Source organism: Manis javanica, chromosome 1, assembly GCF_040802235.1.
Source record: "Manis javanica isolate MJ-LG chromosome 1, MJ_LKY, whole genome shotgun sequence".
NCBI lineage: Eukaryota > Metazoa > Chordata > Mammalia > Pholidota > Manidae > Manis > Manis javanica.
The window spans coordinates 164,559,733-164,576,296 of record NC_133156.1 but is presented as its reverse complement, the minus strand read 5'-3'; the positions used below and the strand labels follow the sequence as shown (position 1 = coordinate 164,576,296).

Below are 16,564 nucleotides of genomic sequence, written 5' to 3'. Positions count from 1 at the left end.
ATTTGGAATTGGGGCTTGTGGGCCCAAGACCTAGACCTTTGAGAGGGCGTTCTGGTTGGTGCTGGGTTGTCTCAGGGGCACACAGTGAGGCTGGTTTTTGTGAGTGTGAGAAAAAGTGCACATTGAATTCAGCTATTGCTACAGGTAGGACCTTTTGCATCTGGGGTGAAGACCTGCTGCTGGTGGCAGTCACGGGATCAGGAAGCCTACAGAACAAAGCAATTCCCTTCTTCTAGACTTCAGTCTCCCTCTAGTGCTCCCTGTTGGTGGAGGCCAACAAGTAGCTACTGGCAAAGCCTAAATGTGGTCCTAGATCCAGCATCACAGAGCAGATGATAGAGGGTCAGCCAGCATGCCTTTGTGTCTTTCTCCAGCTATCCTTAGCTATGAGTGCAAGAATGGAGTAGGCAGAGAGTTGGTTTTAACAACAGATTGTGTTTAGCTGAGTGAATGTGATACAGCTGGAGAGGGGCACTGGAGTTCAGAGCATGTGCAGGGCAGTGGTTATAATCATCGCTTATGGACTTGGGGCTGGTGAGGGGCTGTGTAAGGCCACTTGATCAGTAGATTGTAGCACCCAGTAGGGTCAAAGACTTCTTGGCATTGGAGAGAAGAGATGTTAGTGTGGAAAGGCAGGAGGTGGTTGTCGGTGAAGGGCACTTAGAATTGAGCATATGGAGAGGCTATGGTCACAGTTAATACTTCAATTCAGAGAACAGGCAAGGGAATGGAAGGCAGAGGTGGTGGGTCATGCTGGGATCTCAGAGTCCTGGAGTTCTTAGGGTGAAGCCTAAGACCTTTGAGGGAGAGGATACCAAGGAACTGAGAGGCCAGAGTACTAGATAGATTAATATATGGATATTGAAAGCACCAAAAACTACAACAGCAGTAAAGTCGGAGAATTGTAATGAGCCAAGAAGCTCATATTAAAATCTCCCCAAAAGGGGGTAGGCCAGGGATTGGAAGATGATTGTTGTAGATGGGCAGATGGTAGTAAAGTCTGATGTGTGTTTAAAGCTGATGGTTTTAGGAGTTTGGGAAGGAGAGTAGTCTAGAAGTAGCAATGAGGAGCAGAGAAGTTGCCTATCTCACCTCTCAGCCAGTGGTGTGAGAGCTGCAGGGGAAGGAGGGCCTTGGATGGGTACCGTGTTCCATTAGAGCAGTGTTCCTCAGCCTTTTGTCATTATTTTCTCCCCTTCGGAGCCTTAGATATTTTGTTCCTACCCTTCTCGAAAATAATAAGGAGTCAATTTTGTCAGGTAGGGTTGAGCTTTGGAGAGCCACAAAGTATTGTAAAATTTTTTTCACCCTCTCCCAAGAACCAGTTTTCATCCCCTTGGAAATAATAGCACCCCCACTGAGAATGAACATGTTAGGTTAAGTAGATGGAGAGAACTTTCAGGGAAGCAGTAGGAAATATAGGGAACTTTGCTGATGACTGACTGAGTCTAGAGGGCCCTGGGAGAAATATCGGCTGTTAGAGAGAAGAGGGAGATGGGGCAAAGAGGATGTCAGAGCTGTGTAGGGTTAGAGCCTGTGCAGTGGAGACTCCTGGGGGCCTTGGGGCCTTTTCTATGTGACTAGTAAGTAAATAAATAAGTAAAGGGCAATAATGAGATCAGCCTTTGTGATCTCAACAGCATATAGTAGCAGTGAGGCTGAGCTCCTGGGGTGGGGGTGGGGTAGGGGTGAGGGGCCTTGCCAGGTTCACTGGGTGATGGGCAGTTCTGCCTTGTGCTTTCTGGTGTCTCCAGCCTATGTTGGTGTGAGGACTGTGTGGATGGGCAGGGAGGGGCCTGAGGGAGGTGGAGCTACTAAGGCTAAGGTTGAAATGGGACGGCAAAGGCTGGGGGCACAGGCACTTTTGTGGGAGGGGGTTGTGTTCTTTTCCTTTAACTGTGTGTTAGCATTGACCTTGGGTATTACCAGAGTTAGAGGCAGATGATATAAATTGAGAACCTGGTTCTATCTTAGCTGTGTGGCCTGAGAAGAGGTTCTGAATCTAACTTTGTTAAACTATAAAAAAACAGGTTACATGGGTCCCACCCCCGTACGTGTTTTGTCTTAGTGAATCAGTTCATGCACAGTGCTTTATGCATAGTAATGTGTTGTACACATCAGAAAGGGAGCCATAAAATCTTGTCCTCCCTCCCCTTCTCCCTAATCTCCATGTTTTTTCCCCTTCTCAGATAATCTGCATATTTGTTTCACTGTCATTCTTGCTTTTTCTTCTGGTTCTACAGTGAAATATTCAATTCAGTATGGTTGGAAATGCTATTTTCCAAATCTGGGGAGCCTGAAGAGGCTCGTACTAACCAGCGTCTCGCATTGTTACAAACAGAAAATGAGGGCAAGCAGCACAAAATGCAGGCAACCCTCTATGCCATGGTTGCCAGATTGTGGTATGTTTATGCCAAGGGAAACCAGGGTCTTGATGAAACACCAGGTACCCCAATCCTGTAAAATTTCTTTTGTTCTGTAATCTGCCATAAATTTGTAATAGTCAAAAGCAGGGAAGATGAAAAAGAAGCAGAGATTGTCACTTAAAATTTGAAGTTTCAACTGTTTATTGAATTTGCACTCTGTTGGAGGTGGCGTGGAGATCAGAAGGCAAATGTTCTATAGGTGTGTCTAGGCCAGTGGAGATCATTTGTTTGTGTGTGAGCTGGTCTGTTTGGACACAGCTCTGCTGTGTGCAGAATGCTTGCTGTCATGGGAGATTCCAGCCTGATTATACTCTAGTTCTTTATACCACAAGAGCACAAATAGACACAATGCAAGGAAGTTAAGGCATACACTATAGGAAGTCAGAGTGGGTGGAGGTCAGAGTTTATGGAAGAGGTGAAGTTTAAACTGGGCTTTGAGGGAAGGGTTGGTATTTCCCAGGTGACTCTAGGCAGAGGCATAAGCAAAGGCCATGAAACAGGAAAGTTCTAGTTCTTTAGGGAGCTAGACAGTGTATACATTTGGCTAGAGCTTAGGATTTGTTCATAAGGCAGAGATGACCCTGGACTTTACCATCCATCTGTTTTTACCCAGGCCTCCTTTTACTGTTTCTCTTCCTTGCTGTGGACCCTTCTTTCATAAGGTCATCTACCCAAACTATGCAGTCAGCAATAATTTGTTTTCCCATTAAATTACTCAAAGATGTCAGTCAGATCACATGGAAGAACTATTGTTTTTACAAGGGCATCTTAATTTTTTTAGCTTTAATGTGGGTCAGTGTAAAGTTTCCATGTTGACTCTTTGTAATGCTGAGTCGCGTTACCTATACAAGGCCTCTAGGGGTGTGGGGCTGCAGGTGGGAAGCTGTTGACTGGTTAGCATTTGAGGAAGGGAATGGGAGTAACAACACTGGAATTTTTAGGACAGGAAATGAGAGAGACCAGAGATAAGGGTCAGCTCAGGTGAGGGCTGTATTGGTGCCAGGGGACGGGAAGGGATAAAGTGTAGGGATGCACTAGAAGCAAAGCCCACCAGGTGGTGCAGCTGGATAAGGGGAAGGACACAGGGTGGACGTGGTGGTGATGTGCTGCTCTGGGGCTAGGAAGATGGCGAGATGGGCTTATACTGGGGAGGCAAGGGGAGAACCTCAGTTCTGGTGAGTCGTACTCAGAGCTAAGGGGGCCAGGAAAACCACCATATCTGCACCTATCCAAGGCCCCCTCTCCATAGTAGCCATGTCCTAAGATATCAACAAGGCTTGGGAACCTAGGACCCAGACCATTTCTTGTCACAGGGCCACACACTCCATCCCCAGCAAACCCTCTGAGCACAGCTTCATGCCTCATCTCGAAAGGGGGCCAGGAAGTCAGTGATGGGCGAGATCTGGCCTTTATTGCAGGGTTCTCCTAGATGCATCCTGTAAGCACTGCCACCAACCATGTGCGTGGAACACTCAATTTTGCGTTGTGCTCTTCTAAATGTTAGAGATACATCAACCCATTTACTTCTCTAAACCACAGGCAAGTGGTTTATCTGTCATTCCTTTCATCAGATGAAAAACCAAATGCACAGAAAGGCTTTTTAAATGTTCCTTAGTTAATGAAAGTGCTTGCTCCTACCCTCTTTCCACACACATGAAGTACTTTGCCCAGTCGTCGTTCTTACTTAGGCCCTGTGCCACCTTTAGGGTTGCTGTCGTGGTGCTGTACCACTTCTGCTCCTTGACCCGGCCTTGGGGACCTTTGCCTGCATCTCTTGGTTGTGTTCTTCCAAATCCTTGAAAATATTTCTGTTCAGAGGGATAATGGGATCTTGTGAACAGATCCATCACACAGGCTTTTTAAGTTAGCAGAATTTGTCATGATAAAATTCTATTAAAGATAGCCACTTAAATGGTGACTGCTGGAAAGAGACCAGCAGAGGATACTGTGTGGGTATATTGTAACAAACAGATGAGCATGGCATAAGCTTGAGCAGTATACATTTACTCATCTGACACATAGGGCCTTCCTTTTGAACTGATCTCTGTTAGGGATTTTACCTGATCAGGAAGAAAACCCCTCCCTTTTGAGCATGTATAGAGACTTTTCAGTCCAGATTTTATATTTCCTTTGGCTACATCCCATAATTGTTCAGTTGCCTCCTGGTTTTGTACTCAGGTTGATCCCATGTTTCAGAAGACTGCAGCCTCGTTTGATGAGTGCAGCCCATCCGGCGTTTTTCTGTCCACCCTAAACAGCTGTGACTATAGAAGTGAGCTGCTCTTTCCTGCTGACCTCCAAACTCTCTCCACTGAAGAACCTCTTGACTTGCCAGATTTAGGTTGGGTAGAAATGACAGATTTAAAAAGTGAGTACATATAATGTCGTTCACCAGAGCATTTCAATCATCATAAAAACCATAAAACCATGGGGTATGGTAAGCCCATCATGCTATTATGTTGCTTATTTAAATTCCCCGGAAGATTCCTCTGAAATAGCAAATTGGGCATCCTTTCAGGGGAAGCCAACTTTCTTCCTCTCTGCAGCATGAAGTGTGAAACAGTAGTAGCTGATGCTCACCACTGCCCTTGATCTGTATGTGCCTCCTCCCTCAATGTCCCTGTTAGCAGCCAATTCTCACAGTCACATATTGGATCCCTAGGCCAACCCTGGAGTGTCAGAGTTTGGACTCGAGAAAGGGACTTTAAGAGACTTTCATGGAGCCAGAGAAGCCTTGTTCTTATTAGTTACTAATACAGGAGTCCTGAGGAGAAGAGGGCATTGTGAATTATTTCAGTCATCTGAGAATAGGCCGTTCTGTTGTCAGCCCCTTATATTGGCTTGACAAGGGCTTTAACCCTCCTAACCCATCAGGGCTCCCCTGAGAATGTTGTGACAGGCACAGGTGGATATGAAGCTCAGGCACGAGAATGCAATAGCTCCCTGTGTGTGATCATCTTTGTGTTAGGTGACATTGATCCTCCCAGTTGTGACCACATAGATGTGCTGCCCATTCTCCTTTCTATCCTTGTCTCGACTTTGCTGAGTATAACTGTTTTGTGCTAACAATCCATTTTCCAAGTTTATGCTTTCAACTGGAGCTCTAATTCTCTGAGGTAGGTAATCTGTAGCTAGTTTAGTTGGGGACTAAAATAAGTAACATTGGATGGTTGGAAGGTTTTTCATTTCCCTTCTATAGCATAGGGCACAGAGTCCATTTCAGAATCAAATGTCTCTGCTTCAGGCTTCTGCTCTAGTGTTTTACTAATCCCCAGAATGCCAGTATGGAGCCTACCTCTGCATGGATGTGCACCTGTGCATCTCCTCTCCCTAGAGAGCATCTGTGACACAGACATTGGCTGCCAGCCAGCCTCTCTGCCAGAGAACAAGAGATGATTGTCTTTCCTCCACTGTGCTGCTCTGGTCGCTGAGGGGTGAGGATTCCATCCATTTCTAACCCCTCTGCCATTTTCCTGTCCTCTCCAGCATCCTTGCAGCAGTGTGTGGAAGATTGCCAGATCTGCCCATCCCTGGCTGGGTTCCAGTTCACCAAATGGGACAGGGAAACACATAATGAGGTGTGGTGAGCTTTTGGACTTCTAAGGGCTGTGGGCATTTCTCCAGCAGCTCATGGTTTCAGTGAGATGGCCCAAGATAAGTTCTGCCCAGTGGGAACCAAAACTGTGGCATAATTTTTATTTAGCCAGGAGTACAGAAAATATTTCTTTTGGCCTTTGTGTAGGGACTAAAACCTGGGGGCTAGGAGTGGAGTTGTGCACTCCAATAGGAGCATTACGTAGCTCAGTGAATTTGTGGGTCAGCTTCATGGCCTCTTCTCTGCTTCCTGATGGTGAGGCAGCCCAGTCATTCCTGGGTGCATCTTATTTTTTTATAACATTTACTCTTGAACATCCCCGTGGCCTCTGGTCTCTTAGGCTGCTATCAAGCTCAAGGAATTTCCTGCTCCTTGGGGCTGAGTCCCTTGGCATAGAATTTCCTGAGAAATTGTCATGTGTAAAGCTTTCCTCTGTGTATTTTTAGCATGGCCCCCTTTAGCCTATTTATTACTGCTTCCAGAATAAATGGTCTCCATGGAAAACTGTTTAAACACTTAGTTAATGGATACAGATTCCTGTTTCATGTCTTACAAAACATGCCTAACGACAATACAGCTTCATCCTGTGCCACACAGTGTAAACTTCCTCAACGCTCTACTGTCGTGAGAACACGGGCTCTGGGGAAGTGGGGAGGAGAAGGCTGGAAACTGGAATTTAGGGAGGAGAAGGCACACCCCGGGCAGCTGCTCCTCCAACAGTGACAGTGCTCATGGGAATGAAAACTAGAGAACCCTCTCTCCTCCCCCTCCAGTCTGTGTCAGCCCTGGTGGACAAGTTTAAGAAGAATGATCAGGTATTTGACATCAACGCTGAGGTAGAGGACAGTGACAGTGGGGACTTCCTTGATGGACCCCTGGAGGACGACTTTGATGCCAGTGAGGAACCGGACCGCACCACAGCTGGGGATCACGCAGAGTTCAGGAGCCAGAACCAGCCGTGCCACGTCCACAGCTGCCAGTAAGGCTCAGAATGGTGGAAAATGTTCCCATAGGAGTTTTCCATCAGTCCCATCAGATTTCTTGCTGGGACAATCTGATTTCATCTCTGATTGGCTGGGCTGGTTTGCCCTGTCATGCATAGTGGCAGAGCCATCCTGACTTGGTGGAGTCACACCTGCCTTTGAAAGCTGGTTCAGCCACTTACTGGTTATAAAACTGGCATTGTAGGAGTTTGTGAGGATGGAACTAAAATATGTCAAGTGCTGAAAAAAAGCAGCTACCTCGGCAGTGGCTGTTACTGCTCACACCTTGGTAGCATGGAGCACACTCCTTCTCTACGCACTGCAGGCATCTGGCTTTGGCTGAATCGCTCCATATCTATTAGGGGTAGAAACAAGCTAACATGTTGTTTATGGGAAAAAGGTGGCCCTGTGTTACCAGAAAGGCAGACTGGCCATGAGCAAAGCGGGGGAAACAATAAGTAGATAAAATTGAGTTTATTGGTCAGGAGGAGAGCTGGTAGGGCTGGTCTGCAGTAAATGAAATTTTGTATTGCTCTAGTAAGCATATAAGAAGACCCAGCTTTGTTGTCCGTCATGATATGTGCTTAACAGATTAGTATTTGAATTTTGAATACGATTTGAAAGCAGGATCTCACATACCTGTAGTGCTGAGGGCCTCTAAAGGTTCTGAATGGGCCTGTGTGTAGGAGATGACACAAGATGAGAATCAACAGTCTCTCTGATAACTCCTGTGCTGGTAACAGCCTTGCAAGCCTGACATTGTGGGCAGCCAAGCTGGTTGAGTAGGGGCAATACCTTAAAAGTTGTCCAGTATCATTTCCCATTGAGGTAAAAGTCCCTTCAAGAGCTTTGCTTGATTGTCTCCAGGATAAGAGATTGCTTTCTTGAGCTCGGTTTGTTTGCCCATGTGGGAAATGATTAGATTGATGATACAGCTTCAAACTGTAGAAATTGAGGAGCTAATTAAGCATTTGGTACCTTGAGGTAAAAATTACCCATGTAGGCCCTTACACTGTCCTCTCCTGATTGATACTGTTAATACGCCTATGATTTGCCTCTGCTCCCATCCTATCTTCTACAAAGTGAGAAATGGTAGGCAGGTTGGTGGGATGAGCTCTTTTAATATCATCTTCAAATGTCAGAGAAGAACTATTTTCCTAAACAACGTGGTGACATCTGAGGAACTGATGTCACAGAGGGCTTTAGTCACTTGCATTTTGTTATAACCATAGATGGTTTGTTTTGAAGAAGTTTTGAACAACTAACTTAATTTTTCTCCCCAGTTTCAAACAGAACAGAATATTAGAATCCACCTTCCCAGGTGCTTTCAGGGCAGGGGGCTTAGCTTCCAGTCTAAGGTTTTGTCTTGAAATTCCCTGTCCCTGGCATGGTGCTGGCCTTTCCTGAGAGCTCAGTAAATCTTTGAACTGAACAGACTAGATTCTGCCATAGATAGCTGTGATATGTGGGGAAGTAGTGTCACCTTTTTTGGCCTGTGTTTCCTCGTCCATTAAATGAAGGGTTGGGATTAGATAATAGTAATGTTTGATATTTATTGAGCTCCTTATTTTTCTCTTTGTGCTGGACACTATGCCAAGTGCCCTACCTGCATTATTTAGCATAATTTACACAATATATAAAATGAAATTACTTTATCCTTGGCAACAGCCTTTATTTAGGTCCTATTATCCTCATTTTATGGATGAGGAAACAGGCTCAGAGAAATTAAGTAATGAGGTGGAACTGGATATAGCCCAGCACCTTTGCCAGTTCTGGCTGCAGGTAATGAGCTTTGGCTAGCAGTCTCCACCCCAGAGCATTTAACTGAGAATCTTAGAGGCCAGGCATTGCATCACTGTTTCTCCAAATCTCCCCCAGTGATGGTGCTGTGCACCCAGGGTTGCAAACACGTACTATAATGAAAGGTCTTCTCTAGCTCAGGGTGGAGTAGAGGCAATGATGAATTATAGATACCAACCTTATTTGTCCTTGAATGGCAAATCGGGTCTTGAAGAAAGCCCCCTCACACATTCTGGTACATCGCAGAAAGGATGAAAAACCAGTCCAGACAATGGCACAGCATACATTGACAAGGATGGGACTGATAAAGTACTTGGGTCTAAGAGCAGCCCGGACCCACTCCCTCTGCCTGCACCCATATGTTCTCGAGCTGATCTCTGTGGTGCAGGCGCTTGCTGTGGTTAAAGACCTAGTCTTTGGTCTTAAGACACCAGCTCTATACATGCAAGCATGAGGCACTCTGCTGCATGCTGAATGATAGGCAGGAACCAGCTGGGAGGAGACCTTCCACCTGCAGGTAGTAGTGAACTGGTGCTGAGTTGGAGGAGAGGCCCTGTAGTTGGGGTAGGGGAGTAGGAGAAAGAAAGAGATCCTCTAGAGGGGTTAGACGAGTTTGATGGGGTTCAGGCCTTGAAAAATGGATAGACAGTGGATTAGCTTGGTTGTTGAGGGGGAGGTTGGGACTAGTAGGGTTCCTGCCACATAGCATTGTGTATTACAAGAATTATTAAATGGCTAGTGTTTAAGCCTCCAGGGCCTTAGTCCAGCCATGGCTCACAGACTCAGGGAATAGAACCAGGCTCTTTATACCTTTGCCTATAAGTTCCCAGCCCAACTTCAACAGAAGAATATCAATAAGAATTGAGTGGGGATACTACTGAAGCCATCTTCTTCCTCCCTCTGGAGTTCACAGTGCAGTACAGTTGTTAATTAATAGACTGGGCATTCTACAGACTAAAATGTGAATTTTTCAGTACTTTTAAGATTTTAAATTAAATTTTAATAAATACACAAATATAATTTCCTGGTTTTTAGAAAAAGATTCTGTAGATAGAGGCAGTCTCCTTTAAAAGCTTTTTTAGCTTATTCTGTCAGCTTGCTATAAAGAGGGTTTATATATGTGGCTCAGTACATCATTTGAGGGACGTAAATTGGAATAACACCTTACTCACTTTTAGTAGGAATGATGACAGTGTTCTTGGAGCCCTCATTTATGGAAGGATAAGGAGAATGAATGAGAGATTATTATCTTGTGTGGCAGGAAACCTTGTATGTATGTGGAAAGATCCTGAGGCTGGAATTCAGAGACTCGTAGTTGGAATGCCAACTACTCCCAGCTCTGGCATTTTACTGGCTGTGCAGTCATATAAAAACTTAATTTTTCCCTACTGCTGTTTTCTTGTCTCAGAGTGGAACACTTGGACTTTATGAAGTGCTTTGATGCCTCCTTATATTGTTGTAAAATTAAGAGAAGCAGAAGTACTTTGATGAAGTAAAAATGAAAGGATTATTAATGATGAAATATTTATATTAGACTTACTCTTAGAAATGTGGCTCATTTGTGGGTAGAGTCTTCAGGTGCATCACATGTTGCTTTACACGTAAACACATGATTGTATTGTGTATGTTGATATGTATGTGATTGTACATGTAAAAATGATTTCATGTGTGTTACAGGGAAGAAATGATTCCTCTCGGAGACATTAGGACTATGTGTCCCCTTCTATCCATGAAACCTGGAGAATATTCCTATTTTAGTCCCCGTACCATGTCAATGTGGGCTGGCCCGGATCACTGGCGCTTTAGACCCCAACACAAACGTATGTACTTCTACGTGGAACTTGGAGAGCAGAGATGACCATCTAGTCAGCATTTCAGTCAAGGAAGGGAATGGCAGCCTCTGGCTTGGGTGTGCCCCAGTAGGTTACAGAAGTATACAGATATGCCAACCTGCTGGCCAGACAGTTAGTGGATCTGGCCTGGGATGAGGGGTCATTTAAGATTGAGACTCTGAGTGAGAAGAGTGAATGCCTAGAGTCAGGAGAGCTGGGCTTGTGACCTTCTACTACTGCCTAGTTGTCTAGTACCCATGTGACTTCAAGCAGTGGCCACAGGTAAGAAAGACCACTGGGCTCATGCAGCTACACTCTGTATAAAACCAAAGTCCTGTGCCAGCATTCTGTGTTTATATTCTCTCTTTGAAAAGTAGGGATTAATTAGCATATTTTTAATCATGTTTTAGCAAAAACGCAAATTTTGAGTGAAGAATAAAAATTAGGTGTCTGGATTGCCTTTCCTAATGCTGTTAATGATGCTGAGACCCAAATGCTATCTTGTGGTTGATAAGGCTGTCAGTGCATCTTGCAAAATGAGTATATATTTTGTCCACAGAAGTGAAGTGTTGACATCTATATTCATTTCTGCAGAAGATGCTTCCTCACAATCAGGGAACAAAAGGAGGACCACAAAGAAAGATTTTGAAATTGACTTTGATGATGATATTGACTTTCATGTATATTTTCAAAAAACAAAGGTTTGTGCTACATTTATTAACACTTGTGCTTCCTTAAGTTATCTTCATCTCTCTTCCCCTTTCACATATGATTTTTAAAACTTGATTATAAATTCAGACTTAGGGTAAATAGATGGTTTCATTTTCCCTCAATCCCTAGAAGAATTGAAAAATAGTGCCAAACTCAGTGGCAGAGAGAATTCAAGTTTAGACTATGGAGAATGTCTAGCAAAATCACTGTTTTACGCAGAGCTAGGAAGTGATGATAGACTAGTGCTGCCCAAACCTTTCCTAAGCTCCTAAAAAAAAATATTTTAACCATTCTTCAAGATGCCTAAACCACTTTTTAAAAAAAAAATTAATAGGCTGCCACTGTTCTGACCAAGTCTACTTTGGAGAGCCAGCATTGGAAAGCCACCACCCTTCCTACGGATTTCCACTATGAGACTGATAACCTTGTCCAGCTGCATCTCAAACCAGGCACCAGGGTAAGATTGTTCATGGTTCCTTCCCGCTGCTGCTGTTCCTGAACCTGGTGATGGTGTTGGAGGGGTCAGGTGCTCCTTTGGGGAAGAGCCGAGTGTGAACAGGAATGTGTGTCAGCCAGGGGACATTACAGGGAGATGAAACGGATAGGGCTGAGCTGGAGGATTGGGGGGAGCTTACAGGATGGATGCCCACTGGAGATCCAGAAGTACCTCACCTGGTGAGAACGCTGGATGGACACTGAGGCCTGCGTGCTGAAATGCTAGGGGGATAAACAAAATCTTGTGTTTAGGTTGAGGTTTCTATAGGAGGTTAGTTATTTCTTGATTCTTTCACTTTCTCATAGACATTGTAGGTTCACTAGCCAGATGCTTTCCCAGACCACGTTGCCTCCCTTGGGTCAAGGTGTAGACAGGAGCCCACTGTGGCCTGAGGGAATGCAGATGCCAAGCATCTGAGTGTGCCTGCCTCTTAAGCTTTCTGGCCCACACAGTGTGCAGTAGAGATGAACAGCAGGCCACTGGCGCTGCACCTAGTCACTGATATACTGAATATCTGCCTGAACAACATCCTCCGAAATAACTAATGGATCAATGACCAAATAAAACAGAGATAAAGCAATATATAGAGACAAATGACAATAATTCAACAACACAAAATCTGTGGGATGCAGCGAAGGTGGTGCTAAGAGGGAAGTATATTGCTATAGGCCTACCTCAGGAAAGAAAAATCCCATATGAACAGTCTAAACTCACAATTAATAAAACTAGAAAAACAAGAACAAATGAGCCCCAAGTCAGTAGGAGGGACATAATAAAGATTAGAGCAGAAATAAATAAAATCGAGAAGAATAAAACAATAGAAAGAATCAATGAAAGCAGGAGCTGTCCTTTGAGAAAATAAACAAAATAGATAAACCCCTAGCCAGACATATCAAGAAAAAAAGAAAGTCTACACACACAATCAGAAATGAGAATGGAAAAATCACTACGGACACCACAGAAATACAAAGAATTATTAGAGAATACTATGAAACATTTAGTGAAGATCTAATACACACCCTCCTTAAAATTTTCCAAAAAGTACAAGAGAAAGGAATACTTCTAAACTTATTTAATGAGGCCAGCATCACCCTAATATCAAACCCAGGCAAAGACACCACACAAAAAAATTATAGACCATTATCCCTGATGAACATAGATGCAAAAATACTCAACAAAATATTGGCAAACCAAATTCAAAAATACATCCAAAAGGTCATCCATCATGATCAAGTAGATTTATTCCAGAGATGCAAGGATGATACTGTTAGAAAATCCATCAACATCATCCACCACATCAACAAAAAGAAGACATCAACAAAAAGGACAAAAACCACATGATCATCTCCATAGATGCAGAAAAAGCATTCGACAGAATTCAACATACATTCATGTTAAAAACTCAATAAAATGGGTTCAGATGGCTAGGACCTCAACATAATAAAGGCCATATATGACAAACACACAGCCAACATAATACTTAACAGCAAGAAGCTGAAACCTTTCCTCTAAGATCAGGAACAAGACAGGGATGCCCACTCTCCCCACTGTTATTCAACATGGTACTGGAGGTCCTAGCCATGGCAATCAGACAAGACAAAGAAATACAAGGCATCCAGATTGGTAAAGAAGAAATTAAACTGTCACTGTTTGTGTATGACATGATATTGTACATTAAAAACCGTAAAGAATCCACTCCAAAACCACTAGGTCTAATATCTGAATTCAGTACCGTTGCAGGATGCAAAACTAATACAGAGAAATTGGTTGTACTCCTACAGGATAATGATGAGCTAAAAGAAAGAGAAATCAGGAAAACAATTCCATTCACAACTGCATCAAAAAGAATAAAATACCTAGGAGTAAACCTAACGAAGGAAGTGAAAGATCTACCTATACACTGAAAACTGCAAGACACTAATGAGAGAAATTTAAAAAGATGCCAATAAATGGAAACACGTCCCATGCTCATGAATAGGAAGTAATTAATATTGTCAAAATGGCCATCCTGCCTAAAGCAATCTACAGATTCAAAGCAATCCCTATCAAAATACCAACAGCATTCTTCAATGAACTAGAGAAATAATTATAAAATTCATATGGAACCACAAAAGACCCTGAAGAGCCAAAGCAGCCCTGAGAAGGAAGAATAAAGCTGGGGGGATTATGCTCCCTGCATTCTAGCTCTACTACACAGCCACAGTAATCAAGACAGTTTGGTACTGGCACAAAAATAGACCCATAGACCAATGGAACAGACTAGAGAGCCCAGATATAAACCCAAGCATATATGATCAATTAATATACGATAAAGGAGCCATGGACATACAGTGGGGAAATGACAAACTCAACAGCTTGTGTTGGCAAAACTGAACAGCTACATGCAAGAGAATGAAACTGGATTATTGTGTATCCCCATACACAAAAGTAAACTTGAAATGGATCAAAGACCTGAATGTAAGTCATGAAACTACAAAACTCTTAGAAGATAACATAGGCAAAAATCTCTTGAATTATAAACATGAGCAACTTTCTTCTGAATACATCTTGATGAAGGGAAACAAAAGCAAAAATGAACACATGGGTCTACATCAAACTTAAAAGCTTCTGTACCTCAAAAGACACCATCAGCAGAACAAAAAGGCATCCTACAGTATGGGATAATATATTTGTAAACGACATATCTGACAAGGGGTTAACATCCAAAATATATAAAGAACTCAACATGCCTCAACACCCAAAAAGCAAATAACCCGATTAAAAAATGGGTGAAGGCTGTTTACAATAGCCAAGAAATAGAAGTAACCTAACTGTCCATCAGTAGATGAATGGATAAAGATGTGGTACATATACAATGGAATATTATTCAGCCATGAGAAGTAAACATCCTACCATTTGCAACAACATGGATGGAGCTAGGGGGTATTATGCTCAGTGAAATAACCCAGGCAGAGAAAGACAAGTATCAAATGATTTCACTCATATGTGGGGTATAAGAACAATGAAAAAACTGAAGGAGCAAAACAGCAGCAGACTCACAGAACCCAAGAATGGATTAACAGTTAACAAAGGAAAAGGGACTGGGGAGGATGGGTGGGAAGGAAGGGATTAAGGGGGGGTGGGGAAAAAAGGGGGCATTATGATTAGCATATATAATGTTGGGCGGGCACAGGGAGGGCTGTACAACACAGAGAAGACAAGTAGTGATTCTACAGCATCTTACTACACTGATGGGCAGTGACTGCAACGGGGTGTGGGGGGGGACATGATAACAGGGGTAAATGTAGTAACCACATTGTTTTTTCATGTGAAACCTTCATAAGAGTGTATATCAAAAATACCTTAGTAAAAAAAAAATAAATAAATAAATAATAGATACACAGTGAAACATTAGTAGAAACTGGCTGTGGTCAATGTTGGGTAGATGCTAGCAGCAACTTGCTCTACTCTGAAAATGGAGCCCTGAGGCAGAAGAGCAGGACAGTTGCTTGTACCAACCCTTGCCCAGCCTGGAGCCGCTTACTGTGGGCAAGCTACCCTCTCCTCCCTCAAGCCGGCACGGTGAGCTTTTAAGAATGTGGCCTTAGGTGGAAATTTGCATATACACTTCTTAAGATGATAGAACAAAGTCACTGGGTCATTGCACTCCACATGCACTTTGTTTTTTTGTAATTGTTTCTTTTTTCTTTTTCACTGTTTTTCCACTTCAGTTCCTTCTGAATATTATGTAGAATAACAATTAAAAATATATTTGTGGCATTTAGTAGTAAAGCACTTTTTGTGATGTAAATGTTTCCTTGGTTTATTCCTTACAATTTGTTTTTTTTTCTTTTCCGTCTTTATTAAGATATCATTGATATGCAATCTTACACTCAGATTTTGCATGAGCAACATTGTGGTTGTTTCATTCCCCCCTTTTAGCAAGTCCCCACCACAAGTCACTACTTGTCTTCTTTCTGCTATACTGCCTTACTTGTGCCATACCTATATTATGTGGGCTAAACATAACACCTCTTAATCCCCTTATTCCTCCCTTTCTACCCACCCTCCCTAACCCCTTTCCTTTTGGTAACCGCTAGTCCATTTTTAGGTTCTGTGAGTCTGCTGCAGTTTTTTTTTTTCTGCTTTATTCTTATACTCCACAAATGAGTGAAGTCATTTGGTACTTGTCTTTCTCCACCTGGCTTATTTCACTGAGCATAATACCCTTGAGCTCCATTCATATTGTTGCAAATGGTAGGATTTGTTTTCTTATGGCTGAATAATATTCCATTGTGTATACATATGTACCACATCTTCTTTATCCATTCATCTACTGATGGACACTTAGGTTGCTTCCATATCTTGGTTATTGTAAATACTGCTGTGATGAACATATGGGTGCATATGTCTTTTTGAATCTGGGATCCTGTATTCTTAAGGTAAATTCCTAGGAGTGAAATTCCTGGGTGAAACAGTATTTCTATTTTTAGTTTTTTGAGGAACCTCCATACTGCTTTCCACAATGGTTGAACTAATTTACATTCCCACCAGCAGTGTAGGATGGTTCCTCTTTGTCCACATCCTCACCAACATTTGTTGTTCCTAATCTTTTCGATGGTGGCCATCCTAACTGACGTGAGGTGATATCTCATTGTGGTTTTAATTTGCATTTCCCTAATAATTAGTGATGTGGAGTATCTTTTCATGTGCCTGTTGGCCATCTGAATTTCTTCTTTGGA

The 16,564-nt window shown here is 43.0% G+C and overlaps 1 protein-coding gene across 3 annotated transcripts in view; it reads left to right on the top strand.

Annotated features, from left to right (window-relative positions):
- The window catches only part of NCAPH (non-SMC condensin I complex subunit H), a 43,644-nt gene that overhangs the window by 10,162 nt on the left and 16,918 nt on the right, over positions 1-16,564 (top strand). For 2 of the 3 annotated variants that reach the window (XM_017660046.3, XM_036994669.2), the window contains exons 7-12: positions 4,605-4,794; positions 5,913-6,004; positions 6,795-7,000; positions 10,482-10,624; positions 11,231-11,337; positions 11,682-11,804. In XM_017660046.3, coding sequence (XP_017515535.1) covers positions 4,605-4,794; positions 5,913-6,004; positions 6,795-7,000; positions 10,482-10,624; positions 11,231-11,337; positions 11,682-11,804 — 861 coding nt within the window. The remainder of the gene's footprint in view (positions 1-4,604; positions 4,795-5,912; positions 6,005-6,794; positions 7,001-10,481; positions 10,625-11,230; positions 11,338-11,681; positions 11,805-16,564) is intronic. The other variant, XM_017660047.3, reaches the window with a different exon arrangement.